The following is a 27,974-nucleotide window of genomic DNA, read 5'->3' as shown; positions in this document are numbered from 1 at the left end:
TAAGTGTGAAAGGTCTTGGTTTTGGGGGAACTTGTGGATTTGAGCCTTATAAAATTATTCTGTACTTATTAAAATATTTGCTAACTCTTGCAGATAATTAACATGTATGGTGAACTCATCATGGATGCAGTCCCTGAAAAGGTGGGAGTCTCTGTTTTCATATGAGTGTACATAATGAGGGATTGAGACAGAGGGGTGTAGCACTGAATATTTCAGATTCAGCTGTAAGGTTTTGCTCAGTGATGTTCTGCGTGGTTCGATTACAATTTATTGCTGTCTGTTGCTCAAATTTTCCTCCTTTCCTGCACTGAAATATGGTCCTTGGTACTGTTATTTGTTTCAAGAATCTGTTGCATTAGCTCTGCAGGTGGTTTCCGTACTAGCCTGATTTACTGACCTACCTGTGGAAGTTGGCTGCCCTATTTTCTCCCATCCCACAGTCCCTTCTCTCCCAGAGCTTTCTGTCCCCATCCTGTCTGCTTCTAAAGTGCTTCAGCCATGACTTGCTCACCAGTCCAGTATTTTAGCTGAAGTTTCCACTGGAGGTGGATTCCTGCTGAGATGGCAGACCATGAATGGCAGCATCTGAACCATGCTCACGTGCTGCTTGTGCTCATTCACCCTGCAGCTGCTCAGAGAGCTTCAGCTGTGTGCCTGCTGAGTGGGAATGGACGCAGCAGTGACTGCAGCACTCTGCTTTGTGCATCCTCAGCACAGTGTTTGCCTCTTTCCAATTGCGGCGTGGCACTTATAAAACTGAAAAAAAATCAAGAAAACAACCCGTGACAAAATTTATAGCAGTGGCAATTATGAAAAGCCATCTGTTTACTGTAGAGCTGAACAATTTCAGGTGAGACCACAAAGGAAGAACCAAACAAAGCCATTTTTAGATGAGCTCTGCAGAACCTCACTCTTAAAATCTTCACGCTCAGAAGAAAGAGCGCTGTTGCTTTGATTGGTGATGATGGTGATTCTTCATTAGTATTCTCTGTACTTCCTGAGCATGTGCTAGGGTTGTGGTGTTGGAGATTGTATCTGTTTGCTTGTGTCTGCTTTTTCTTCATAGTGCATAATTGAAATCCTCATGGGAGACTTTGTGCTGGTACCTCAGAATGTGGTTTTGAAGTCTGCTGGCATAGCTAATGGCTGTTAGCCTGTGTTTTCAGATGCTGAATTTTCTAACTCTAAGTAATAACTCGAGCCATCTACCACCTCTACACTAGCAGAATTATTAAAAACAGATGTTGCAAGTTTGCACTGGTATTATTCTGTTCCTGTAATTGCAAGAAGCTAAGCACAAGGGATAATAGTGTTAACCTGGAGCTAAATAATTGTTTTTAACATAAGTCTGCATTTTTTCCCCCATAAATGCAGGTTTTCAGTTACTCAGAAAACAGATGTGGTATAACTTAGAAATGCTTTTAAATAACAGAATATTGTTTGTGTCTGAAGTCCGGAGCTGGTCATAGTAGTTGAATACAAATGACTCTTGTTGGATTGCATCTTGTAACTGTTTTGATGAAATTTATTTTGATTCATTTTTTGTGTCTCTGAGCTTCCATCATCCAGAAGCCAAAGTTACTCCCTCTTGCCCCATCCCTGCTTTGCTAATCCTATGATCTCTCCCTTAATCCCTTTAAAGAATAGCAAAAACCATATCCTGGTGTTTTTCTCCCGGACCCATCCCCTCCAAAAATCTAAACATGATATGCCTGGAGATACCAGAGTCAATACAAATGCAGCATGGACTCGCACCATGTATTATGTGGAAAAAGGGCTTGCTTTTTGTTGTTTGCTGAAGAACAGCAATAGTTTAGGCTTGGCAAAGGCTCTGTCCCTTCTGGGGTTCTGTTACAAAAACCTGCATTAAATAATGCCTTGTTATGAGTTGTTCTGTATAAATTATCCTGGAGGCAGAGGAATGACTGTGCATGAGGATTTTGGTGCTCACTTCTCTCTCTCTCTTTTAGGTTCATTTCTTCAACAGCTTTTTTCATAGACAGCTTGTAACCAAAGGATATAACGGGGTAAAGCGGTGGACTAAAAAGGTACTTTTAATCTGTGTTTCCATGCTGTGGTTCTTTGGGGCTGAGTCGAGTCACTAACTTGAAACTGGCTGCAGCGGTTTATCTGCAGAGGGCAGGTTTGCAAAGGAGCTGTACAAAGTGAGCTGTGGTTAGCAAGAGCAGTAGGGTGATGTTATTCAGGTTACCTCGCTTATGTTGCAAAACTGTGCTTTGAGTGGCTTTGCCAGTGGCGGTAGGTTATCTCTGGGTATGTTCGTGCAAGCTCTTCCTTTAGCTGCAAGAAACTTCTCTTACTGCTCATGGCTGTGCCAGGTACACTAATCTGTGGGAGAGCAGACTTAATGCTGCTGCTTCCCTTTATCTCAAACTGGGATTGTTTGATGAAATCAAACTGCTGCTCCTGAGGAACACGGGCCAGTGCTAGAGCAGAAATTAAGAGTCCAGCAGTTAATAAGCTACACTGTTGTTTTCATGACAAGGACAGAATTCACCTTGCTTTCCAGAACCCGCGTTGCATCGTGGGCTGTGATATTTCCTGGGGTAGCAAGTGCAAAGAACAGCGTTCTGTTTTCAGTGAACATTTGTCCTTTCTAATGTGGTAGATGAGGCAAGACTAATCAAGGGCCATGCTTGGATGTATGATCGTTCTGCAGGAGCTCTTAAATAGCACACATCTGTGAAATGCAAAGATGAGCTCATTATCCGAATATAAAATCTATTCATATAATTTATTAAAATCTCTTTAAAGAGACCCAGAATATCGGTGCTTGATATTACAGGATTTTAAAAAAGTTTTCTCTGGCAGTCCAAGTTTTGCAAAAACTCAGAAAGAGAAAATAGGTTCTGAAAGTGCAACCTGTGTTCATGTTGCAGCTGAGGAGGAAACAGATTTTCACTTTGATTTCTCAAGAATTCTCAAGCGAGGACAAGAGCTAAAGAGTTTCCATTTGGAGGATTCGTGTAGACTGCTTCATTCTGCAATAGGCAATTAAGGGCAGCTCATTTCTATTTTTTAAGCACACCGTAGCATTGTGCTCAGTGTTACAAATGTGCTGTTCAGAGTCCACATGGCTGAAGCCCAGAGGGTTTGCTGCTCAGCCCTGTCCTGCTCTTGTCAGCTCCATGGCTCTGCGCTGTCCTGCTGCCATGAATCCAGATCCCCACCATCTTTGCTGTACAACATCTCTTAATTACAGACTCTTCCAGCTTGTGGCTGCCTTTTCCTACTCTTCTCCAGGTCTGCACACCTGTAGCAATCCCACACGAGGGCCCTTGGTTCGCCAGGCTCTGCTGCTGCTGCTGTACATCGCAGGAGGGGCAGTTCATTTATCTTACTCCTGCTCTCCTTTGCGGGCTGGCCTTGCTGCTGGCTGACATCTCCTTGCTTCTCTGTGAGAATGATGGATCGCTGTGTGCCGAGTGTGCTGTAATCCACTTGGGTAGCAGTTTTTGCAGGAGGGGGAGGGATTGGAGATGCTCTTGACAGTCAAAATGGTGTTGTGAGCGAGGCGAGGCTGATAGCTGCTGTGAGTGCTCAGACCTTTCTGTGCCTTCAGCTTCCTGCTGATATTCAAAAAACACTTTTCCTTCCGACAAACGACCTGCCTTGTACCAGCAGTGCAGCAATTATGGACTGTTCAAATTGCACAGTACTTTTTTTTTTTTTTTTTAAAAAGAAAAAAGCAGTGTAGAAATCTTCCCACAGGATGAGTTCATTTTGTTCAGCATTCTATTTCTTCTCATTTTCTGGACTGTACCACCAAAACCCCAGCAATTAGACAATCCTTTGGAGAGGAGTGAAGATCACGAAAGGCCTGGCTTGACTCTTCCCAAAGCGTAAGGCTCATCTGCCACACAGGCTGCCGGCCTGTTGCATCTCATCAACTTCTTCTGTACTTGGAGACTTTCTCCCTTGTCTGCCTGCCTCTGTGGCCACAGTGCATCTGCTGCAGCACAAAGCTCAAGGAAGGAAGCGTGCATCTGCATTGCATTCCCCCTTCCCTGCTGGCTGGAGCACCGTGCAGCCCGGCTGCCTTCCATCTTACAGCAGGGGGAGTTGGGCTCCACTGCCTGCTGGCTCTGGAGGCTTTGCCATGGCTGCTCTGTGCATCACCTGCCTGTGACATGACTCGGGTGGAAGTTAGCAGTGCTCATACTGCAGGAGTAGCACTCCTGAGGAATCATAGTTAACTCACATTGAGTCTCAGTTGTATTCCCATCGTTATGCAGGAGACCCCTTAGGTGCGGGTGCTGAAGCACAGTGTGGGCAGGCTTTTGCCACAGAGGCTGTGTGACTAGCTGTGGTGCTGCGTGATGCTCCTTAGCTGCTGTCAGTGCTGTAGATGTACTTTTGTGCCTGCTTGTAAGCTGCGTGTGAGAGGCATGTAAGGAATGTGTTGGAAGAGTGGGGGTGTAAAAGGCCACTTCAATGAGGGGTTTTTGGAGGGGGCACTGGTTTAGTCTTATGGTTTTCTGTGTATTGTTCCTCTAATCCTCTAATGATTATTGTTCTTGCCAGGTGGACTTGTTCAGAAAGACTCTCTTGTTGATCCCTATTCACCTGGAAGTCCACTGGTCCCTCATTACTGTGAACATCCCCAACCGAATCATTTCATTTTATGATTCCCAAGGCATTCATTTTAAGTTTTGTGTAGAGGTAAGAGTGACAAGCTTTGAACTGGTTCTTTAAAGAAATAACCCCTCATCCTGTTTGTCCTTAAGCTTTAAAAAGCAGCATGTCTGCTGTTGACCTGGAGGGTCCCGGGGTGAACCCACACCAGGAAGCCGAGGTCAGATTGCACGTTCCCTAAATAGTCTGGGTGTGCCCCGGCACACCTCTTCTTGCTCTGCCTTGTCACTTTCACAAAGAGCAGGGGCTCAGAGCCACAGCTGTAGGTAAGAAGATAGTCTGAGAGTGAGAGCAGGTCTTTAAACTGCTACAGGACGTGGCTTCAGGAGCTGACAAATTGCAGTGCTTTGTGGGGAGGTTGCCAAGGTGAGAGAACAGGGCTGAAGGTGCTGTAGTGCTGCCCAGTGGGGTTTATTTGTTACTCTGCTATTAGTAGCACGTTGCTTTTTTCCTCTGCGCAAGTATGGAGTGAGCCCCTCCGATTGTAAACCAGCTGCCTTCTGAAATTGTTACCTGAACACTGGAGTGAAAATATCAGTCCTTCTTGTGAAGAACAGTCAGGAAGTTTTTGTTGGGACTAGCAAATTGCAGTGACCTCTTACAAAAGCTAATTTTGTCAACTTAATTGCTTGTTTGATGTAGCAGTCCTCTACTTTAAACTGTGTGTAGCTGTTGGCTTACAGCAGAGCAGTAATTACTGTACCCAGGAGGGTTCCCAGCCAGCACTTCTGAATGAAGATAGTGGCTTCCTTCTGGCGTTTGCTGAAGGTGAAGCCAGTGTTTGTTCTGGGAGCAAGAGACCTTGTGCTCTCTGGCTTCTGAACCTGCTGCATAAACTAGGGGTCCCTCTGCAGCCCCACAGTCTCTCCTGCAGCTTCCAATGCCTCTTAATTGTCTCATGAACGTAAGGTATTTCTATTTTTGCCCTTTCTTGGGGGGGTAGGAGGCCAATGCTCAAAAATCTCCTGTATTCTACCCATTAAGTTGTATGTTAGTGTGCTGAAGTGTGTTTAAATTGTGCTATAAACCACCAGCCTGTTTACAGAGAAGTAGGATTTACTTAACCCAAGACCAGAGGCTCATTTATCTTGCTTCCTTCTCTTGTGTTGGGTTATTTTTTCCTGTATGTCACTAAAATGCTCCCTCGAGCTTTGTTGATTAGCTGCAGTACTCAGTGTTTTTCATTGGAATTCAGGCAGGAAAAGGCTATCATCCTGAATGCCACGGTGTCAGCTGAGCGAGAGCCCAGGTGCTGGAGCTGTGCGGTGTGTCATATGGCTGAGAGCACTGTGACATTGTGTACAAGGGCCGCAGTATGCAGTGGGGCTGAGGAGCTTTAGAGGCTCTCTTGATAGACCAAAAGGAGCCCGGGTGGTGTGGAAGGAGTTGGTCTCTACCTGTAGATCTGAGCTCAGCTCCTAATACTTAATGCTTACCTGAAACTTGTCCTCGTCAGAGATGTCAGCGAAGATGGCAATGGCTCTCTCCTGTTCCTTTGCTGGTGAATAATACTGTTTTTGTTTTCTCATCTTTCCTTTTAAAGAACATTCGGAAGTATTTGCTGACTGAAGCAAAAGAGAAGAATCGCCCCGAGTTCCTTCAGGGTTGGCAAACTGCTGTGACAAAGGTAAATGGCAGCCTCCTGCGTCCTGCAGGATGACTTTCTGGCAGATTTTAGGAGATTGCTTATAAAAAATATACAGGTTTAGAAGCAGTGAACTGTTTCATGCTGACTATGAGGAAAGCAGTAGGAGCTACAGGTGGTTACACGTGGGAATTAAAGCACTGTCATTCACCCACCCCCCTCCAGGTCTTTAATACTTTCTGCATGTAACTTGGTGACCTGAGCTTGATCTCTGGTCAATTAAATATCCAAGCAGCAAAAGCTGTATCTGATGCCCAAGTTGGCACAAGCTCATGGACAGGGTGAGCTGGGGACTCTGCTTTCTAACTTGTTCCAAAAGGACTCTTCAGAACTGTGCTGGGAGGAGACAGATGAGTGCTGCTGCTGCTGCCTGTATTTTCGTATTTGGGATGGATAGGCAGCTTGAGTCTCCGGGGCTGTTTGTAGCACATTACATTTGATCACAAGTAAACAAAGTCTGGCAGCAATAAAAAGCAATAACTTGTCTGTAGTGTAAATGAAGGAATAGGAGACTTGTGTAGCCAACCCAAAATGGCTCCAAAGATTAAAAAAAAACAAAACAAAACCAAAAACCAGGTCATTGCACTCCAGGCACTCCCAACAACTCCCTCATTGCACAGGATTATTTTTAGATGACACTACAATGGTAGAATGATTCCCTTCCATGCTTATGCACACTGTGCAGTCAGAGTTCATCTCCCTATACTGTGTTAGGTAGGGGATTTGGGAGATGAGAAATAATAATTTTCAAATGCAACAGATGCAGAATATCAAAGTATGGAGAAGTAAATAAGGTTGAAAGTCACCATTTGAGGATGCTTGGTCAGTGCTGCTGCCTGACCACTTGTCACTTTTCGTGTTCCTTCAGAATCTGTGGTGTGGCTGGTAGAAAAAAGCCACTGCTTGTTGCATAGGTGCTGAGAATAATCTTCCTCTAGACCTGAGTGACTTTGCTTATACAGTTTGGTGCTGTGTAAAGCTGATAGTGCTGCACAAACATTTATTTTAACTAATTGAGGAGCTGTTCTGCTTAGGTCACTAAAAGAAAATAAACTTGAAAGAAAGATTTGTAATTTGTTTTCAGGCCAATAGTATATATTTTTCTGAATGTAAGGTGCTGTTCTAGCTAGGTGTTGAGAGTCACCTTGTGAAAGTTGGGATGGGAATATGTAATTGCAACTGCAGTTACTGGTGCTGCAGAACAGTTGTGTCTGGGAACAGGATACCTAATAGTTGTGCAGAATCTGCTTTAGATTTGAAGCAGGACTTACAGAAAGAAAGAATGGGTAAAGTTCTAATGTGTCTCTTCTTGTTTGTTTTCCTTCTAGTGCATTCCACAACAGAAAAATGACAGTGACTGTGGGGTTTTTGTGCTCCAGGTAAGAGCTTTTTACAAGCAATCAGTGGCTTATATTGTCTGTGTTGTAAATGTCCTGTTTCAATTGAGCCTTTTCCTTTTCTTCAGTACTGCAAGTGCCTCGCCTTAGACCAGCCTTTTCAGTTCTCCCAGGAAGATATGCCCCGAGTGAGAAAAAGGATTTACAAGGAGCTGTGTGAACGCCAGCTAATAGACTAATAAAATGCAGCCAACCTAATTTCTCTGGCATTTCTGACAAGTTGCAGCTGGTGTTTGTTTACTTGAATTTCTGAAAACTTCCCGTGAATTTTGAGCAATTCTCAGCTGAGTGGTGTGGCCACTGTTGTTACCTCAATTTTCTGACAAGCTCTGTAACTGGCAGAATATAACAGAGTTGCCGTCAAATATTCCTAATGTCAGTTTGGTTCTCTTTTGTTCTTTCCTGTATTTAATATTTATTATCTCAGCATGCATATAGGCAAAGCATGCAACTAAAATCATAAAGCTGTAGATTTGGTGCACCTTTGAGATGTAGCTAGAAATGACAAATACAGGTGAATTTGTCTGGAAACAAAAAGATGCATGATATGTTTTCTAATGCAATAATGCTTTGAATGTATCAAAAACCCCCACACACAACTCAATGCCATAAAGAGAACAGCTAGAACCTGTTTGATTATTCTGTTGTCCCTGGTGTGGCTGAATAGTACAGAATTGCCACTTGTTAGGGTGGCTATATTCACCCACAGAGTTCATTTGTGGAGCCCCCCATTTTGAAATAGCTGAAGTTGCTACTCAAGTTTGTTCTGCTAACACTTACCTGGCTGTCGTTGGTCAGCCTGTCCCTTAGAGAAAAAGCAGCCTTTGCACAGAAAGGAGGTTTCACCATTTGTCTGTGTAATAAAAAGCTGGAAGATGTGCAGTCAGTCAGGTTGATGGCGCGTTCCTCTGCTCTGCAGAAGTCTCCATGGTGTGCGTATTAAGGAGGAGAATTGTAAACCTGGCTCTGAAGAGTCACGGTTCAGATACTAAGATAAAATCCTTGGCTGTAACTGTTTAAATCTCAGATGGCTTTGAGTCGTTTTTCCACAATATGAAATGAAATGAAATGTACCATTTCTGCATCTCTCCCTTCAGCTCTGTCTTTAAATGAATTCCCTTCTAGCTTGTTGTCTTTAACCTCCCATTGGCTTTTGCCTTCATTCAAATATAAATTAACTTGTTTCTGCTGCATCTGCTATTTGATTGTCTCCAAGCATCCCTAGTTTTGTTTGCGTTCAGCAGCACTGATGGGACTGGTTGGGAATAACAGCACTTGTGGTGGGTGCTGTACAAACACACAAAAAAATCATGGTTCTGCTCCAGAGGGGCAGCAGGCTGTAAATCCAGCACTAAACTTTGCAGTATTGTACTGAGCAGGGATAAATGAGAGTGGTAGATCTTGAGACTTCAGTTTTTCTGCCTTGATCTCTAAACTGTGATGTGTTTTTTGATCAAGGAAACCAGTTCTGTTTGAAGAGACTGTTGTATGGGACTGCTGCAGCAGCAGAAGTCTTTGCTGTATTTTTCTGCCAGTTAGGAGAGTGAGCCCAGAGGAAAACTGTTCTCAGTACTACACATCATCTGTTGCACAGCTTTGCTTTGACTCTGTGTCTGTCCATGGCCCTGACTTGTGACAGAAGAAAACCACTCTGACTTTGCTGTCTTGCAAATTAACTCAGGCTTGAGTCGAGCCAGGTGTAAATCCCTCCTGGATTATCAGAGGGAGCTGGGGGAAAAGAGGGAGTGCCAAGTGCAGTCAGGCTAGGAGATGGAAGCGTGCACATGCTGAGCTGTGCTAAAGGAGGAGGTTCTGCAGTAGCCTGGTGTGTTCCCACTTCGCCTTGTTGGCAGCTGGCAAGGGCTGGCTTAATTAAGCAAGATAAGGAGGGCCTGAAGCGCTTGGCTAGATAATTTAAATAGGGAACTTAGTGAATCAAAAAGAACCTTAAGACCTAGAGTGACCGAGCATAGATTTCCTGGTCATATGGTACAGAGGACCCCACAGCACATGGCTTTCCTTTGTCTTTCCCAAAAGTATTGCTGACACGAACAGCAGCACCTTGGGGTGAGTGACTGTGAGCAGTGGAGGGTGACTTCCATGGAAACTGAAGCTTGGGGATGCAGTTTCTCAGGGGCTAGGCCAGAGCATTTTAGCTAGTGCCGCCATTCTCATCTCTGCACGCTGCTATTGTGTCAACGGCATGAATGCTGATCCTGCCGTGTGGTGAGACCAGTTCAGCTGATGTGGGTTAGAATTAACCCAGCCAGACTGCCACTCTTAACTCAGAGGACGGAGGAGTTCTCACGAAAGCAGTGCCAGCTTTGGATGCATGCAAGTGAAGCCATGTCCTCAGGCAAGACTCCCTGCGAAGGGAATGAAATACAGAAAGGAAACTGTAGAAGCAAGTTGAATTTATATCCAGAACTTAAGATGTTGCTAAGGAAGCTTGGAAGATATGGTGGTGTACCAGAGATGTGGTGGTGTACCAGCAGAGGAGATGCTGACTTTTGAAGGAAGATGCTGTGTGCAGGAACTGAAGCGCAGCTTCCTGTGCCAACCCTTTGGTGCCCACAAGCGATGGGGAGGAATCTGTCTTTTCTGTATGAGAGGCTGGCAGGAGTCTTGAATCCTGGTCTGTTTATCGGTGGCGTCAATAGAAGGACAGTATTTGTGTGAACTTTGTGTATAACAGCAACATTGATGCTTTGAAGCAAGTGCATATGTACACCAGATCGTGGGAGGGGAGGGGGCTCACGTCTGAGTCGCTGCCTGGTGAGCTGGGGAACAGGGTGGGGAAAGATGCATGTTGGAAAGTACTTCTTGTGTGCTTCCTTGTCATCTAGAGGTTTGCTGACAAGTGTTCCAGTTGGTTATGGGGCAGTACAGAGAAGCTGAACTCAAGTCTCCAACTGTGAGTACAGCAGTGAGAGGCCTCTGAAAAAAAGAAGGGGAAATTGAAAACAGAGCTAATGTAAGCAAAGTCTGTTGGTGCAGGGTGGAAATTAATCACAGGCCGTCAGAATCTCAGACTCTGTAATGTTGTATCTTGTGAAACTGGACTAATTAACTCCTCCTTGGGAATGTCTTTGATGCCTTAAAGGAGATGGACTCCATAATCTGTAGTCGTTTTACCATTTCTTAAACATTTGGGACTACGTAGAGTGTTTTTATTATGAGAGGCACATTTATGTGGCTGTAGTTATGGCTGTTAGCAATTCCATTAATGTGATATTCAGAATTTCATAAATCACTCTGAACAGGTTTGGCTGATGCTTAAATTTCATGACTTGTTCTGAAGAGATTGTCTCGCCATGCTGAATTATACAAATAGGCCCAGAACTGGTAAAGCCTCCGTCTCACGCGTGACAAATTCAAGCTAGCTGAGTTGTGATAAACCTTCAGCACAATTGGAAATAAATGATTAGTTTCCATTTTGTTTGCTTTAATCTGTAGTTCAGAATGACTGTGCAGCTGATCTAAGTAAAAAGAAACACAACAGAAGTGGTTCTGCAGGGCATAGGAGCACCCACTGCCGAGCCCCGAGTGGAGGTGAGGATGGACCTTGGTTCCGTGGTGCCATCGCGCTGCTCTGAGCTGGGTGTGCAGGTGATACCTGCGAGTTTCGGTTCCTGAGCCAGGCTGGTGTGAGGAGCTGATGGCTGGTAGCTTCTGCGGTGTGGTGGTGTTTCACCTGTCCTTACTTTCTCAGAGTTTTGATTGGCATTATCTGCTGTGACTTTGTTCAAGTGAACACGAAGATTGAAACCCTGGGAAGTGGCGTAGATTTAACTCCACTGAGCAGTAACAGTGTTTTGTGGGTGTGTTCTTGCATCAAACGAAGCTCATGTTCCTGTGAAGTAATAAAACGAAGTTTTACCATAAACCCTATTTTCTTTCAGCAGTTTGGTTTCATTTTAATTTTAAAAGCAACTGATGTGATGGCAGAGGGAATGTTTGTAGCAGCTTGTTCTGGAGCCCGTGTTATAAGGAGAAGCCTCCCCAGCTGATGAGTTCAATACCTCTGAACTGTACACTAATGATGCTCTCTGTTCCGTAGCATTGCCAGGATAGAGCTCACTGTGGTTTGAGCCGTGACAGCATACAAGATTGGAGGTGTCACACATTGCATAAATAAGGGCGGAAATCTTGCGTTAGACACTTTGTACTAAGGTGGCATTTAAAAAAACACAGATCTGTCAGCAGAACAGGTAGGACTTAAATTGCTTCACTAGATCATACCAAACTAATGTTCTTCTGATAGTGCTTGTTGATGTAGCTGTGTAACCAGAGTTAAATCTTGTCTCTGCTGAACTTTGCAAAGCCGTACAGCTTGTGAATTTGTGATAATGGGAGGAATGAAAGCTTGGTGAATGACTCTTTAAGCTATTAATCAGGAGACTGGCAACATCATTGTCTTTATTGCATTCATAATTTAAAAATCCTATCATGGAGGAGGAAACATGGATGCTTGTTAAATATATTATTTCATTGGAAAGTGCTAAGAAATCAGGCCATTAAGGTACAAAATCATACGAGGTGCTAGAACCTTGCCAGGAACAATAACTACTATTTATGTGTAATAGGCATCTGGAGGGAAAGAGATGGGTCTGGTTTGCTTGAGCCTGAACCTAATGGATTTTACAAGTAACCAACTAGAAGGATTTGGGGATTGAATTTAGTTTTCAGAGCATGTAATGTGACAAACCATGGAACTGAATCTGTTGCAAGCTGAGTAAAATATCTTCAAATACACTGATTTGTTTTCTCTGCACGCAAGTAAGCGGAATGTGTGCGAAGCAGCTCCTGCCTGACGTTCTGAGGGGTTCTTAGTTGTTGTGTTTGACTTCCACTTTGCTGGTCACTCATCTCCCTAACAGTGCTTTGCTGAGGCTCCAAACCTTACCTAATGCTTCCTTCCAGGCAGCTTTGGGGAGAGGCTGGGAGGAAAGGGGATCGGGGACCTGCACTGCATTGTGTTAAACGTGTCACGGAGCGAAGGGCAGGAGGGAAACTGAGCTTTAAATAAGATGTGTTTAACTGGATAATGTAGGTCAGGTCATGTTTATGGTATATGAGCTTGATACAGACAAGGAGCTGCCTTGTTAATGGAAACCTTTGGGATTAGCAAGAGAGAAACCTGGGGAAGAGATGCCTTCTGCAGGGCTCACTGCCATGCTCCGCACACAGGGGTGTTGTCTTGCTTCAAGTCCATGCATTTTAGGTCAACAGAATGCAGGCAGCAACTGCAGCTAAAGAGGAAGCTCCCAGCACAGCGTTCAGCTGAGCATCACGTTTGTTCAGGACGGTTGCAGCTTGACGATTTATCCTCAGCATCTCTGACAGCTCCAGCCTATTGAGAAGCAGACAGGCGTGCTCCTGCTCCGCTGCCAGCACTGCCTGCAGGCTCGTACAGACGGTGCTGATTCCAGCTCACCTTTCAGCTGCTGGCTTCCTTGGCTTTTCTGTTTTGTTTGTTGTGAAACAAAGAAGTCTGGGCTGCAGGGAAGTTTCAAAGCGTACCTCCAATGAGCATATTCCTGTCTTGTTCGGGAGCCCTGACTTTGTAGATCTGCTTTCAGTTTTGCATGCTCAAGTGCTGCTGCTTCTCACGCAATTAGTATAAGAAGGCAATCTTTAAATGCTGCTATGAAGGGGCAGGGAGCAGGCTTCAGGGCTTCGTTTTTGGCAGAGTTTGGGGTTTTGTCCTCTGCTAGATCTCACTTCAGATGAATGTTTTTTTCCCACTTTAGAGCCTAAATGTAGCTAAAAAGTTTTTTAAAAGCTCTGGGCTAATGAAACGCAACGCCTTGGATTTATGGCCACCTAGCATTCTTTGAGACGCCCCGTTGTCCCTAGACAGGATGCCTCCATTTCTAGAGGGACGGACTTGGAGAGGATCGCCGCTATTTAGAAAGCAGGGAGCGCACCCCGTCAGCTCCCCGAGCCGCCGTTTGATTACTTTAGCAGATCGTTTGACATCAGAGCGCGCGGATCCCGCTGAGGCTCCTGGCGGGGCTGCCGCCTTTTCCTGCAGCCCGGAGGTGCCCGGCTGCGGGCTCAGCCCTCTGCTCGCCCCGGCTGCTGTGCGGCCGCCAGATGTCACGCACGCGCCGTCCCAGCTCTGCGGCCCTGCGCCGTGTCCCCGGCCGCGTGTCCCCTGCCACGTCGGTTGTGCTCTCGCACGTTTCCCAGCAAAATCTGCACCGCACTCGCAGAAGGAATGTGCGCGTTAAACCGAACGCCGCCCTTCCATCCACCCTCCATCAAATCCGCTGAAAATCCTTCTGTATCAAACATGTAAGTGTTTGGCTCCGGCACGATTACTCCGGAGTCCCATCAATTTTACAAATTGACCGAAACATTTTTTGGTAGAGAAGTCTTGCATACCAGAAGTCTTTAGTCTGATCAAACTGCTGCCTTGCTATAGATCATGACTGTTATTTTTATAGCTCTGTATTACCATGGCAAATGCTGGTGGTAGAGGGGGGAGAAACCACATCAGTAGCTACTTCTGTCTGATTTGTGGTCACACGCTCGCAACTTGACATGGTTTTGCAAATAACTAAACAAAACCAGGAATTCGTTTAGGGGGGAAAAAGGGGGAAAAAATGCCCCAAAAACTGCTGCATCAAATATCTTGCGTGGAGAGTCTGACTTGCTCACGGTTTGGATCTTTTAATGGAAAATGGTTCTGAGCAGGAACGGGAAGCAGTTGCCCTCCTTGAGGCTGCGCTGTGGCTGTCGGCCGCTGCTGAACGCTGTGACAGCCCCCGGGCCATGAATTTTTTGGAGCTCTGATTTAATTGCCAGTGTCTGCTTGGGCTTTAGCCTAAATTTAGTAATGTTCAGGGCTGCTTTTTCTCTATAATACCTTTATAAATTCCTGTATAATCTGATCTCTAATTTTAAAGCCATCTGTCATTTTTGAGCAGTAGAGTTTCTAGCTTTAAAAGATCCTGCTGAAGGAAAATTTAAATTCAAGGCCTACAGAAAACGCATTTTTCTTTAAATTATTTATCAGCAAAAATGTCTTTGAATGTGTGTTTCTGCAGCTGACGAGAGTAGGAGCATGGATGTGTTGGGATTGGATGGCTTGGGTTGGGTTGGGATGGGATGCCAGGGTTTGTGCTGGCACCAGAGCCCAGGACAGCAGTGGGACCTGGCTGTACTCCTCACCCCACCGTCAGTGGCCCTCCGGGATGTCCCCTGCCTGGCACGTGCCGTCCTGCTCCTCTTCACTAGGTGGCATTGCTTCCTAGTCTAAAAGTTTCCAAATACTTCATTAATTATGCTAATCCACGCAGTGGACAGAAAGTGAACTGCAACGGCTTTGCCTTTGGATCCTTTTTATCCCATCTCCTTCACCAGTGGGATTTCTCAGGTTGACAGAGGTCTGCAGCATCCTCCCCCCAGCTGTGGGAGTTCTGGGTCTGGGGAAGGCTTTGGCTTGGGAGATTTCAGCAGCACACTGGGACGATGCAGCATGCTCTGGCCTTGCTGTCCATAGCCAGCTGTGCTCTGTGGTCCCAAACACATAGGTTAGTGTTCTCCTGAGTTATTCTTCACTACAAAGCCTGAGAGAACTCGCTGTGGGGTGGCTGCAGAGAGGGGAAGCCCTGCTGTGCTCAGGCAGGTGTTGGCATGGGGACCCTTTCCAACACTTGGCCAACCGAGGGCAGCAGGAGAGCTGGGCTCAGGGCTGCTGGGTTGGCTGCCTGTTTCCCAGGTAGTCCTGGCGTTCTGCATTCTTCAGCCCTTCCCTGCTCCTTTCTCTCCCTCCTCCTTGCCTTAATGATACATCAGTCAATTAAGGGCTGAAGCACAGTGGATTCAAGATGCCTATCTGTTGCCAGCGGGAATTAATTGGAGCTTTTGGTAGGCTTTAAAGCAAGGAGAGGAATTTTGGCTTCAGGGGCCCATTTTAGTACCAGGAATACTTGGTCTGCCCGTAGAACACATCACAAGGGAAGACAGCATGGCCTCTGCAGGGCGGGGATGCCAGCTCCATTCCTTCCACCCGGCCTTACCGGCTGCTTCTCAGCCTGAGATACTGATGCTCAGATATTGCTCTGCTCTGCTCTGATGGAAAGATGAGACAAAGTAGGTTTGGAACATGACTTCTCATGAATGAGCAAGATAAAAATAAATGTAAATTGAAGATCCTGTTTCTCATGTGTATTTTATTAAAAACTACAGAGTTGTTCATTCTTGCTGTGTAGTATAATTGCTAAAATATGATTTGTAACCAAATATAGCTGCTTGCATTAAATATGGCACTGCTTCGTACTGGGGAGGATGATACGGGAAAGGAATGCTCATTTAAACAATTACATAGCTCCATTTTTTAATTCAAAACCTCCGCTCTTTCACTTTCAAAAAAGTGAATGCAGCATTGAGATGTTCTTTAACCTGAATTTTGTTGAGTGGCAGTTGGATGAAGATTGGCATGCAATTAAAAAACAGAGAATACTTTTGAATCTGTCTAAATGCGGAGATGAAGCTTGTCAAAGCGTGTTCTGCATTTCCAAGTGATGGAGGAGGAGGTGATGAGTGTGACGGGTCCTGCTCTCAGCAGGGCACGCTTTGTCGGCTGTCCGGGGACTCCGGAGCTGTGAAGAGGGTTTCCAAAAGATCTCATGGGAGACCAAAGGTGTGCATTTACTGGTTTGGTACATGGGGAGTGGTGGTGTAAGGAGATGAGCTTTCTGCATTACAAAGTGTGCAAATGCTGCCGTTAAAGTATATACGTTCTTCCTTTGTTCCAGTCCAGAGGCGCTCACTGCAAGCTGTATGTGAAAGTTAAGGATGCTTGCTTGCTTTCTGATTATGCAGCCCATTAAAAAGCCCACATCCCTGACACCGTGAAGGCTGAGTGAAGGCAGCATATCTCAGTTTGTGTAGGTAATAGATTACACCTAGGTTCTTGCTTCAGTGCGTTCTGTCGCACTCATAGTTAGAAGCAAGTTATATTAAAAACAATGACATGCGGATGTTGGGTTGGAATCAGCTCATTAGCCTTTTGTTCTGTAGAAGAACTATCTGGTTGCTGGTGACCCGAGAGAAGGCTGCGAGCCGTTGCTGTTGTGCTGTGCATGGCACAATTCCTGAGGTCTCTTTGCTTCTGCCTTAAATATTTGCTGGCTGAAGCTCGATGCTGATTAGAAAGTCAGCGTGTTGTGGCAGTCCTCGAGTGCAGGAAAATGCCTTTTCAAACCTCTGGTGTTTCCCAGGGACTTCAAGAGCGAGTCTCATGTCCGTATCTTTAATTCCTGAGGACCCCTCTTGTGAGCACTAGATATAAGCTGCTGGAGAGATGTGTCTAAAAATCAATAGTCCTGGAAAAGAGTAAACAAGTTCCCTCTGATCTGAGATGAATGTCTTGCAGGGCCCTGGGGAGCCCCATCCAACCGCCCTCACTGCCGCCCCGGTGCCGCAGCTCTCATCTGGGGGAAGAGAACAATTGCATGTAATTGGGAGCGCTTTGAGGGAAGGTAACTCTTCCATTAGAGCTTTTTGGGTCGTTGGGTACTCTTATATAATTCCAACCTTAGCTAAACAAAAACATTGCCTTTGGTGAGATGTCTCTGAAGCCGTGCTTCTCAAAGCTCGTTCAACACAATGTTTAAAGAATTTTATTCCTGTTTCAAAGGTGGAAAAAAAAATGACTTCAGAGTGTCACAAACGCTGCTGCCTGATGAGCTGAGGTCATGAATCAACGACGGGTGCTGTAACAAGTGTTTGCACTGCTGCCTTTTGAAATACGTGTGCGATGCTCAGGCTGCTGAACAAAGAGCATGCCATTTGGAAGTGGAGGAGCAGCAGTGGGAAGCAGGAATCCTCGGGCTGCTCCTCCTCCTTTCTTCCAAAATTGATTTTTGTTGGTTTAGGATCTTGTGGTGTAAATAATGCTAATGAAAAGGAGAAAATTGCTGGGTAGAGTTTATAATCTGATATATATATATACATATGGGCTTTGATGGCTTCTTGTAGCAGAGGAGCACGAGGTGTGCTGTGGCTGTGGGATGCTGCCTGGGGCTGGGTCCTGCCCACAGCCCTGTGTAGTTCAGAGGGGCTGCCCGTGCCTCCCTCTGGCTCCTAACACGCTGTCTCGTCCTGACAGCAGCGCTTTTGCCTTCCTGCTTTGTAAACTGGAGGCTGGGCAGCCTCCCAGTCCCTTGGCAAAGCTCGTGCTTCATCCTCCCCGTGTTGTTTTCTCAAAAATGTGATGCTGAGAGATGGGGGGGTCCATCTCACAGAATGCCGAGCGCTTCAGGGCTGCCTCAGGGAGGTGGTGGAGTCTCCTTCTCTGGAGATGTTCAAGACCTGCCTGGATGCCCACCTGTGCGACCTGCTGTAGGGAACCTGCTTTGGCAGGGGGATTGGACTCGATGATCTCTGGAGGTCCCTTCCAACCCCTACAGTTCTGTGATTCTGTGATTATGTGCCTTGCACAGCGTTTGCATTTGGCCTTCAGCTCTGTCCGCTCCTTCTTGGGTCAGGAATCCCGCCTGCGGTGCAGCTTTCTGCCAGTGCTGTGTGCAGCCGTGCTCTTGGTGCTCTCAGAGTGATGCCCTTCCCCGACCCTCTGCCCCACCATGCAGGTGCAGCCCGGCGCTGTGTGGGTCGCAGAGCCATCCTGGGGCCATCCGTGTGCCACCAGCAGGACAGGAGGCACCTCGGGGCCTGGCTGCCGCAGCAGGAACCTCCGCGGGCTGCAGCGGGCGTTCGAGGGGCCCGTAATGCTTTGCAGACCCATTTTCTCTCTGTTATTGTTTCAAACTCCCCGTTAGCCGTTCCCGCTTCCCAGGTTTCCTTGTGTTTCAAATTATTTTCCCCAGAGGCATCGGCGGCATTTTTCCAAATTGAATCTCATTTATTTTCTACCCAGGTTTCCAATCTCTCTGGGGCCCTTTGTATTATTTTGCAGTCCGCACTGCCATGTACAATATATCCCAATTTAGTGTCGTCTGTGAATTATATTAACGTGCCCTTTAGTTCCTCCTGGATGTAATGAAGATATTTCCAGCATTAAAAAAAAAAAAAAAACCCTCTCCAAAATATTTTTTATTAAAACACAAAGGTGGAGACTTAAAAACTCCTCCTTGGGTTCCCACCGTGAATTGTGCTTGGAAAAAAAAAAAGTAATAATGAAATCTTCGACATTTTTTTTTTTAAGGAGAAATTAAAACCTTCAAAACGTGCAAGTTGGGGGTATGGCAATAATTGGTGTCACAGTGAGTGCTGTGCAGTGAGCCTGCATGCTGCGGCCCCTGGGGGTGATGGAGGCATCGCCTGTGTTTCTGCAGCACCGCTGCCTTGAGCCACCACCACCCCCGCAGTTGAATTTCTCCATACGTTTGCTCGCTTTCCCTCCATGACCTCTTTGGGTTTCTTTTCTGTGGCTGCTCCAGCAAACATGTACACTGGCAGCAGCGATGCTGAAGCAGCATGTTTTAATGCAAACGGTGCCGGCGTATTCATAGGAAGCGACTTTCAAATTCATGATCATGAATATTTGCACGGTAAGGCTGATTCTACTGTGAGCTTTTATTTATAAGCTGAGCAGCAGTGCCTGGTGGTGCCTCCGTGTCAGGGAGTGTCCTAGCAGAGCAGCTCCGATTTCCAACTGTGAAGGGAGAGCAGTGCTGGCAGCAGGCAATTTGCTGGGGATGCGTGTGCTGAAGTATTCGCTGCATAATTTCTAGCGAGGAGAAATTTCGTGGTGGCTATGATCTGCTTGTGAACAGAAATAAGGTGTGAATGGGATCTGTAAATTGTTCTCTGCAAATGGTTCGCGAGCTCAGGAGGACTTTTTGAGAAGCACTGCCATCTTTTCTCTGTGTGCTGGTGCTCAGCTCCTGGGTGCAAATAGACGCTGGGGAGAGCTGCCCCAAGTCCCCAGCACATGCTCACTGCTGGCCCCCAAACTGAGGGCTTCACCGCCTGTGTCTTTCTGTCCCCTTTCTGTCAGTATAGCCATCTTTCAGCATCACAACATGAGCCTTTTCCCCATCCCTTGGGCTGTGGCATGGGGCTGTGCCAGGGACATCCCTACTGTCTCTCAAGGTGGGTTGGTGACACTGCAGGTGCTGCTGTGCTGGTGTGCAGCAGCTGTAGGAAATTAGAGGAGCCATGGAGCTGTTTTGAGAAACAGCAGGGGAGATGCCTGAGGTTTCCAGAGCACAGTGTCCCACAGGCACGGGGTCCAGCAGGAGTGATGCCATGGGGAATACTGGGAGCAGTGATGGGCTCAGAAACTGCCAGGTAGGTCCTCGCTTGTTGCTGCCTGATGGCCGGGTTGGCGGCAGGGCTGTGGGGCATTGCTTACTCCTGTGCCAGAGATGCAGCATAGCTGCTGCAATGCCTCACGAGATTTCTGAAGCACTAAAGATGAAGGCTTGCCCTCTTCAGCATTACTTTGTGGAAAATTGAGGCCTTCAGGACTTGCTCTGTTTCTGGCTTGTGCCCACAGAAAGGTGCCTGGCTTATAGAATACTTGCTCCTTCTATGAACAGGGACACAGTTCCCTTTGGTTTCACCTGAGCAGATGAGAGCCTGATTGCTCGTCCCCAGATGCTGCTTCCCATCTTTCATGGAACTAAAACCTTCCAGAAAGAGTGTCTAAAAGCCATGTCACGTGAAGCGGTAATGTTTGCACTGGGACTCATACATTAGCACATGCAGATGTGCAAAAAGCTGGGCCCAGCAATCAGCTTAGCAACCTCAGGTCTGATGAAGCTGTGCTTCATTTGTTCTACCTGAAGGCTGGATCCACTTCTTGCCACCCAATCCACCTTTCCTTTAGGTCTTTGTCGTGAAGACTCCAACTGTGGAGGTATTGTGTCCTGTGTGCCCCATGGGCCTGCCTGCAGCCACCCAAGCATGGGGTGAATTCCCTGTGCTGCTTTAGCTCGTCCCCCGTTTTGAAGCAACCCCAGCCCTGGGGGCTCTGTGGGGAGATGTCTCCCTGTGAGATGCACAGCCTGCAATCACCACAAGCTGTGGGAAACCACTGGTGTCCTCTGCCCGGTGTGGGTCAGGCCCATCCTCAGGTGTCCTCCGGGGACAGATCTGGAGCTGTGTTGTTCTGCACCGTGGGCCAAATACTGCGTTTTCTGACCCAACGTCCTTCCTCCCCTTTATCAGTAATTTTAATCATTTTAATAACGTCCCCTCGCACGGATAGGATTACAATTAGGGAAAGTCAGAGCCTTGTTATCATCTAATTAGAGTCACATTTCAGCCAAAGAAAAAGGCAGATCTTCAGGCACTGCTTTGTGCAGTGCAATGGGAAGAACGCGGTGATGCAAACCAGCTGCAGGCCGGGCTGTGGGGCACAGGGCAGGCCGGGCACTGGGCGCCACTTGCAGCCCTCAGAAGCCATGGGTGCAAAGTGCTCCTGGGCGGCTCTGGCACGGCAAAGAGCTGTGGTGTGTTCCATCACAAACAGTGCCACTGTCCGGCCCCAGCAGCCAAGGGAGTCAGTGAAGCAACACAACCCAAACCAAAATAAACACCGCTATGCGCTGCCAGAATGCCTTTATTGTTCTGTGGGGGAAGAGGGAGACATTTTGGGGCTGGGAGGCAGAGCCATTCCCCTCCATGAGCTGCGATGGGCAGAAATGGAGGAGGAGGAGGAGAAGGAGGAGGAGGGCTGGGCTTCTTTTTTCCCAGATCAGTGTAATCCAAATGCTTTCCAGAGCTGGGGGAAAGAGAGCAGGGTTTCTTTAATGGAAATGAAAACCATCTCTGATTTCCTTTTAAAGCGCGCTAAAACGTTTCATTCGACCTGATGCGAAGCGTTGCGTTTCATTTTGAGTTTTAATTAATTTTGTGATCCTTTCATTAAGCTAATTTCAAAGGAGAAATGTTTCTCTTAAAACTGGAAGTCAGAACATTTTGAAGATCATCTCTGCCTCTAAAATGCCGCTTTAAAGCATCGACTGCTTTGCTCTCTGTCTAGAAACCCAGGTTAATTCCCGCCTTTGCAGAGTCTCCAAGTGCTTTGGGAGTTAAAACTAAAAAAAGGGCCACGTTCCTCAGCGAGTGAGTGCTGCTGCCTGTGATCCTGGGAGGAAAGGAGACGGTCTCACCTCAGCCATCCCTGCTGCTGGAAGCACTCGAGTGCTGGGAGGCAGAGAGGCAGCCCCGGGTCAGCACTGGGGTACAGCATGGAGCACAGAGCGGCTTCCTGCTGCAGGGCTGAGAGTGTGGAGAGAGCCAAACGTCTTGTTCGGCTGCTGTGTGCGTTAGCATGAGCACAAGCAGGGAGCTTTGGCTCCTGTCTGCATCTGCATTGAGCACTGCTGGCACCATGGGCACTCGAGACCCTGTGATGATTTCCCAGGTTTTATGCTTTCACGCTTTGCTTTTTTCAGTCAATTAAAAGAAAACAATGATGGGTTTGAAGGTATACAAATGTTTACATGATATTGCGGCCAGTAAATCCCACTTTCTGGTCCCACGGGTTTCCCTGAGCCATCTGGGCACATCTGAGCTCAACGCATTCCTATGGGTAGAGGCAAAACAAAATTGGAAGAAAAGCATTAAAATTTCACCAGGCTGCACCATGGTCTCAGGAGATGGGTGCTTGGCTGCTGCTCTTCTGCTTTCTCTTGGCACCCAGAAATCACTGACACCAGTGTGAAGGGACCTTCAGCCTTTGCTGAGCCTTAACTGACCTCACGTGTCTGCTGGGGCACAGCAGGAATGCACCACAAGAGCCCCCTGCCCATGTTGGCAGGCTCCACCAGATCCAACCTCCAGTTCCACGGTGTCCATAGTTCCCAGTTAAAAGGCTGTGGGTGATGGCAAGAAGGTTCTGTGCTGTGCTGGGGAGGAGAGCTGGCTGGCAATGAACCCATTGGATGAAGCAGGACTGCGTGGGGCTCAAATCATTTTGGAACTTAGCTCCCAGAGTGAAAACTGGCAAGGTAGGCTGTTACTTTTTCTAGATCTCTGGTGCTTTCTGTACACAAAGTTTGGGTTATAACAGAATTGCTGGGTGTCAGTCAAACCATGGGGTCACAGGGAGGCAGTGGGGGAGCGCTGGCACTGTTACACACTGATCTCCTGGGGTATTCCTTTTGCTGACTTCCTCTTCTCCATGCTAAATTTGGGGCTCCATGCTCTAATCTCAGCAAACTGCATCCAGCCTGATGGGCTTTGGTAAGACCTGGCTCAAACTGCAGTGCTGGGCAGACAGCTGCAATTCCTGTCCCGCTGTCCCTGGTTCTTGGGAACTCTGGTGGCAGGCAGGCAGGCAGGCAGGCAGCAATCTCTGTGAATCATGCTGAAGGAAGCCAGCCCCACTTCAGCCCAGCAGCATCTTTGGACTGGTAAGAGGCTGGCAGGGGAGCTGAGAGGTCCCTGTGCCTGTGCCAGGCTGCATGCTCTGTTTCCCTGCCGCGTTGCTCTCCTGCTTGCTGCCACTGCCTAGGAGTGAATGCACAGTGCTGGGGGCAGCTTGATCCCTGCCTGGGATGGGATGAGGTGGGCGCTGCTCCCAGCCCTGCTCTCCCCATAGGGCTGGACTCGGCCCCAGTCCTTCATAACCCAGCCCCGTGTGGCCCTCATTCTGCTGCACATCAATTTTGTGGCTGGATGCTGGGCTCTCTTTGCCTGGAAATCCACAGCAGTGTGAGCTGGGCACCCAGACACATGGGTGAGGTGGGGAATTGCATCCGCTCACACCTGCATCTGTGCGTACACGCTGCTACGTGCTCAGAAATGCCAGCTTTTATCAGCTGTGCCTACTTCTGGAGCTGCCTGGTTAATTTATCAGCAGAGAGACTCCAAGTCGCTAAAAGTCTCATTTCCATATTCTTTCCAGATGGTCAAGATGCCACTGAGACAGCTGGGAAGTAAATAACTTCTTAGCACAGCCGACCACCGGCCTCTCCAATGGCTGCAGTGCCTGTGCCAGTTGGGGATGCACACGGAGCTGCACGGATAATGGCAACAGCACAGCCCCTCTGCAAGTGATGGAGGCACGGGGTGAGGCTGTGATGGAGGCACAGGGTGAGGCTCAGCTCCTGCGCAGCGCCGCTCTCTTCCATCACGAGTTCAAACCGAAAGGTTAAAAGCGTCTAATTATGCTGATGCTTTCCCCCCTGGATTAAACAAGAGGATAAATAGAGTACAGCGTGTTTCCTTGGGTTTGATTTTGCCTCTGAACCAGGCGGAGGATCCCTGGCAGCTGTCACGTCCTGTGTTTGATGGTGTCAGCGCTGCTGTTCGGAGGTGTTCCTCTCGCTGCTGTCAGCATTTTCCGGAGGAGGATGAATGCATCCATACAGTCTGTTTGCTGTCCACATATTCACAGTTCATGTGTTACATTTTACATAAAGTAAACTTAGCAAGGGGAAAACTAATTCTGCAATTCTTCAAAGCTAATGCAGAGTAAATATATTCTGACACTGACAGGTATTTCTTATTAAATAGCTCTGAACGGCGGCACTAGGTTTTGCTTAAGTGGCATTATTCTCCCCGAGCAAAGACAGTTCATTTATTAGTCATTCTGAAAACCAAATAACAAATATTATTCTCCAAGCAAACTAAACAAACCATTTAAAAGGGGTCTGTCTGAAATGATTAAAGTACAGTGTCTGAAAAGCAGCTGACATTTCAGTGCCAAAATACCATATGGAGATTCAACCGCTTTATTAGTGTGCTCCGACCCGAGCTGCAAACCCTGCTGACACCTCAAAGTGGCCCTCCCATGCACGGGGCGAAGCTTTCTGCCTCTTCTTAGGATGTCATTTTGGCAGCACGGTGCAGTAATTGCAGGGCTGGATGCGAGCGGAGCTCTCGAGTTCTGCCAGAGATATGCTGTGAAATAATGCAGCGAAGCCAAACGCTTGGGCTTTCCATTTACACCATAAAAAATAAATATATAGTGTTTGCCTTGCCTTCTTACAGCGCTCCCCTTCTCCTAACTAAATATTTCCTTTCTTCTGAGCATCAGACGTTATTTCTAGCTTTCAGGCATGCAAAAGAAAGGAGCGCGCACACTTGTCGCTGTTTATTTGTGGTCTGTGTGGGGCTGTGCTCCTGTGTCAGTGGATCCCCAGCTCAGCAAGGAGGAGTTCTGTTGTGAACAGAGCAGCTCCGTACCACAGGGCTCCCGCTCCTGGAGGATCTGTGGGTGTGGGAGACAAAGCAGGATGGAGCAGGCAGGGTGAGGGGCTGGGGGCCAGCTGGTCCCAGCACGGTCGGTGTGAGCGATGCTGCATCAGCCCTGGGTTCTCCTTCTGCTTTAAACGTTTTCACGATTCATAAAAATTCATCAGATATTGCAAGCAAATAAATAGGTTTTAGCCTGGGGTTTGTTGGAAATGTGTCCTCTCTTGCTGTCTCTGAAGCAGGACAGATCCAGTTGGCAAGGATGGATATAACGTAGGAGTGATGCAGGGAATTTAATAAAGGCGAGCAGGTACTGAGCTCCGTGCCTTATTAGCCTGCTTCTCTGGGATTAGGGCTGGGCAAATGAGCAGGGATGGGTCCAGCTCTGCTTCTCTTCATGTCATCCCAGTGGCAGCAGATTACTTGACACTGGGGATTAGCTGATGCCATTACATCGCCAGGTAACGGTGGATATGCTGATGTCATTCTGGATGTGCAGCTGTGAGCGGGTCATCCCCTCACCAGTGCCCTACAAGGAGCCCTTCCCTGCCTGCAGCAAGCCCTGGAACTATGGGAAGTGCTCAAAGTGCCTCTCCGGGCAGACGGAGTGGTTCGATGCAATGCTTTAAATAGCTCCTCCTTGGAGAGAGGGTCAGAAGGCGGGTGGGCACTGCGCTCTGCAGTGCTGCCAACAGTGGATGCATTTTGTGCTTTCAAAGGCGCTGCTGAAGGCAGGCAATGTGAAGGCGGGCGCATTGCTACAGCTCGGCTCCCACTGTAACACCCATCCGTGTCCCTGGGGCAGCCGGGGATACGCCGCCACCCCGGGCACGGCTTTGTCTGCCTCCAGCCGGGCAGGAGGACACCGGGGTTGGAGAGGGAACAGCTCCTTTCATCTGACATCCAGACCCAGGGCTGCTAATGAGGAGCCCGGGCTGTGGTTCCTATGGCAACTTGTGTTCCTGAAGATACAAAACAAAAAGGCGAGAAGGGCCCATCCTGCTCCCTGCTCCGCTCCTACCTGGTGTGCCATGCTGGGAGTGTGGGATGCAAGGAGAGAGCTGCATAAAACCCATGAGCAGAACTGAAGGCTCGGGGAGTTCTTCCTCTTCAGACTGCTACCCACAGCCTGATCTGCTCCCAAAAAGCTGCTCCCAGAAAGCTGCCCTCCCCATGCAGCCCAACACGTGGCAGAGGCATCACTTTGGCTGCAGCCCCACACCAGCTCATGCAAGTGCAAGTGGCATTCCCTGCTTGCTCCTCAGATAGTGTCTCCAGGGCCAGCCGAGGTCTCTGCAAACTTTTATAGAAAATATAAAATGACATCTGGAAGCCAATGGCAGTGAGGCTTTCATTCCTCCTGTGAGCAGGGAAGAGCATTGCTCTCTCTTAAATTCCCCACAAATGTTATTGTCAAGCTCAATGGAGAGAACAGAATTGGTAATTGGGTAACGGGGCTTCTGGAGGCTCTTCCTGCTCCAGCCCTCAATAGCTGTATGGATTTCAGGAGACCAAACAAACTTGAGCCTGCTCAGCAGCCCCAGAGCTGTTTGCAGCCCCACGTGCAGGTATGGCAGCACTGCTGATGGTGTTGATCAACCAAGGCAAGGCAGTGGGGGAAACCTGGGCGGGAACAGAGGTGCTAGACAAGGGAGGGAAGAGAAAAGGCAACTAGTAAAGTGTAGTAAAGTAATACAGGCAGAAACCTACGCAGCTTTTCAGCTGGAGTGAGGCTTAGAAGGGAGATGTGTTAGCAGCTAAAATAAAAAATACACACCAAGACTGATCCAGCACCATTCCCAGAGGCACTGCAGGAAGGAGGCTCGGCGCTGCCTTTGTGCTGTGCTCAGGACAGAGGCCATGCTCCATGGGCGGCAGGAGCAGGGAGGGCTGTGGGGTGCAGAGCAACCCGGTTCCCCTCCCCCCAACCCTGCTCCCACCTCTCTGGCAGTTATAAGCTTCAGGAGCCCAGCCCTAGTGGAATGGCTTCAGTTTTCAAGTCTTCTCCAATTTGATGAAGTCAGGGTGTTGGAAGGCCTCGAGGGCTGCCTCAAAGGAAGTGCTAGCTTTATGTGCAGAACAGGGCGAAAATGAATAATCTCTTTTCACTCTCTAAAGCATGAATGATCCCCTCCTGCTTCTCCTGCCCTCCGTCCCCCTCACCTGGGGCAGAGAATAAGGCGTCCCACAACGAATTCACAGAGCCTGCAGCCATCCCCTGCTGCTGGGTACCCCTGGGCTCCCCATTCCCACATGTGCAAGCAAGGTGCCTCTGCTGGGAGAAACACCGCAGCCCGGCTCAGGGCTCCCACTGCACATCGATCCCGAGTGCAGGTTTCACGCAGGCCTCCAGGAGCTGACAGCTCTCAAGTACATCCCAAGGATGAATAAAAAGCGACGGAGCGGGGAGCGATACCCGCAATCAGCCGGAGGCTCTGCGAAGATGGTGGCAAAGCCTTGGCGGCCAGCGGACGGCTGTCACGGCCACTTGACCTGGAGGCAGATGGTTCCTGTCCACCCGACGCGCTGTCTGCAGGGCCTGATAGGCGCTGCTGAAATGCAGAAAGACAGAGAACTCGTGGTGGGGGCAGGAGGAGCGCTCGGCAGCGGAATGCCAGGGCCGTGCCATAGGGTCGCGCTGTCTGAGCGTGCGCCCTTTGCTGGGGGCGGCCCCCATCTGCACTGTGCCAGTGCCGGGCAGGGTCAGAGGGGCTGCAGAGCACGGGGAGCATGTCATGGGGTGATGTCACTGCCTGTGATGTCACCGCTGTCTTCTTCACTGGAGCACTTCCAGTGATAGCAGAGGTTCTGCAGTCTGTCTGCCAGCCTGGCACTCTCTGTACAGCGTAATTAAGCAAATGTATTAATAGAATAGAAGTCCGGGCCTGGGTAATGTTCTTCTGTCACAGACAAATGCAGAGACAAAGCAGACACTTTCTTCAGAAGTATGGCAGGATGCTATTAGTGGGCACAAACTCACATCCCATTAGTGCCATCGCTGTTAGGCAAAGCTGAGTCATTTGCATTTTAAACGAAGCTCCCAGACCAGAGTCAGCTCTGGGAGATGTGTGAGGTGTGCATGGGGTAGCCCGGGGGTGCAGCTGCTGCACCACAAAGCTGCCCCATGGTGCTGGCACCATGCAGTGACC

General features: G+C 48.1%; 1 protein-coding gene across 5 annotated transcripts in view; it reads left to right on the top strand.

Moving 5' to 3' along the window:
- The window catches only part of SENP5 (SUMO specific peptidase 5), a 39,679-nt gene that overhangs the window by 10,594 nt on the left and 1,111 nt on the right, over positions 1 to 27,974 (top strand). For 2 of the 5 annotated variants that reach the window (XM_052685537.1, XM_052685538.1), the window contains 6 exons: positions 94 to 141; positions 1,971 to 2,048; positions 4,546 to 4,683; positions 6,200 to 6,283; positions 7,630 to 7,680; positions 7,767 to 8,891. In XM_052685537.1, coding sequence (XP_052541497.1) covers positions 94 to 141; positions 1,971 to 2,048; positions 4,546 to 4,683; positions 6,200 to 6,283; positions 7,630 to 7,680; positions 7,767 to 7,877 — 510 coding nt within the window. In that variant the 3' untranslated portion in view covers positions 7,878 to 8,891. Of the gene's footprint in view, positions 1 to 93; positions 142 to 1,970; positions 2,049 to 3,798; positions 3,864 to 4,545; positions 4,684 to 6,199; positions 6,284 to 7,629; positions 7,681 to 7,766; positions 8,892 to 23,533; positions 23,838 to 27,974 lie in introns of those variants that run through there. The other 3 variants (XM_052685539.1, XR_008207427.1, XM_052685540.1) reach the window with 3 other exon arrangements.

This window comes from Tympanuchus pallidicinctus, unplaced genomic scaffold (genome assembly GCF_026119805.1).
Source record: "Tympanuchus pallidicinctus isolate F22 unplaced genomic scaffold, pur_lepc_1.0 scaffold22, whole genome shotgun sequence".
Classification (NCBI taxonomy): Eukaryota; Metazoa; Chordata; class Aves; order Galliformes; family Phasianidae; genus Tympanuchus; species Tympanuchus pallidicinctus.
Note: the sequence above shows the minus strand (reverse complement) of the source record. Positions and strands in the feature narration are given on the sequence as shown.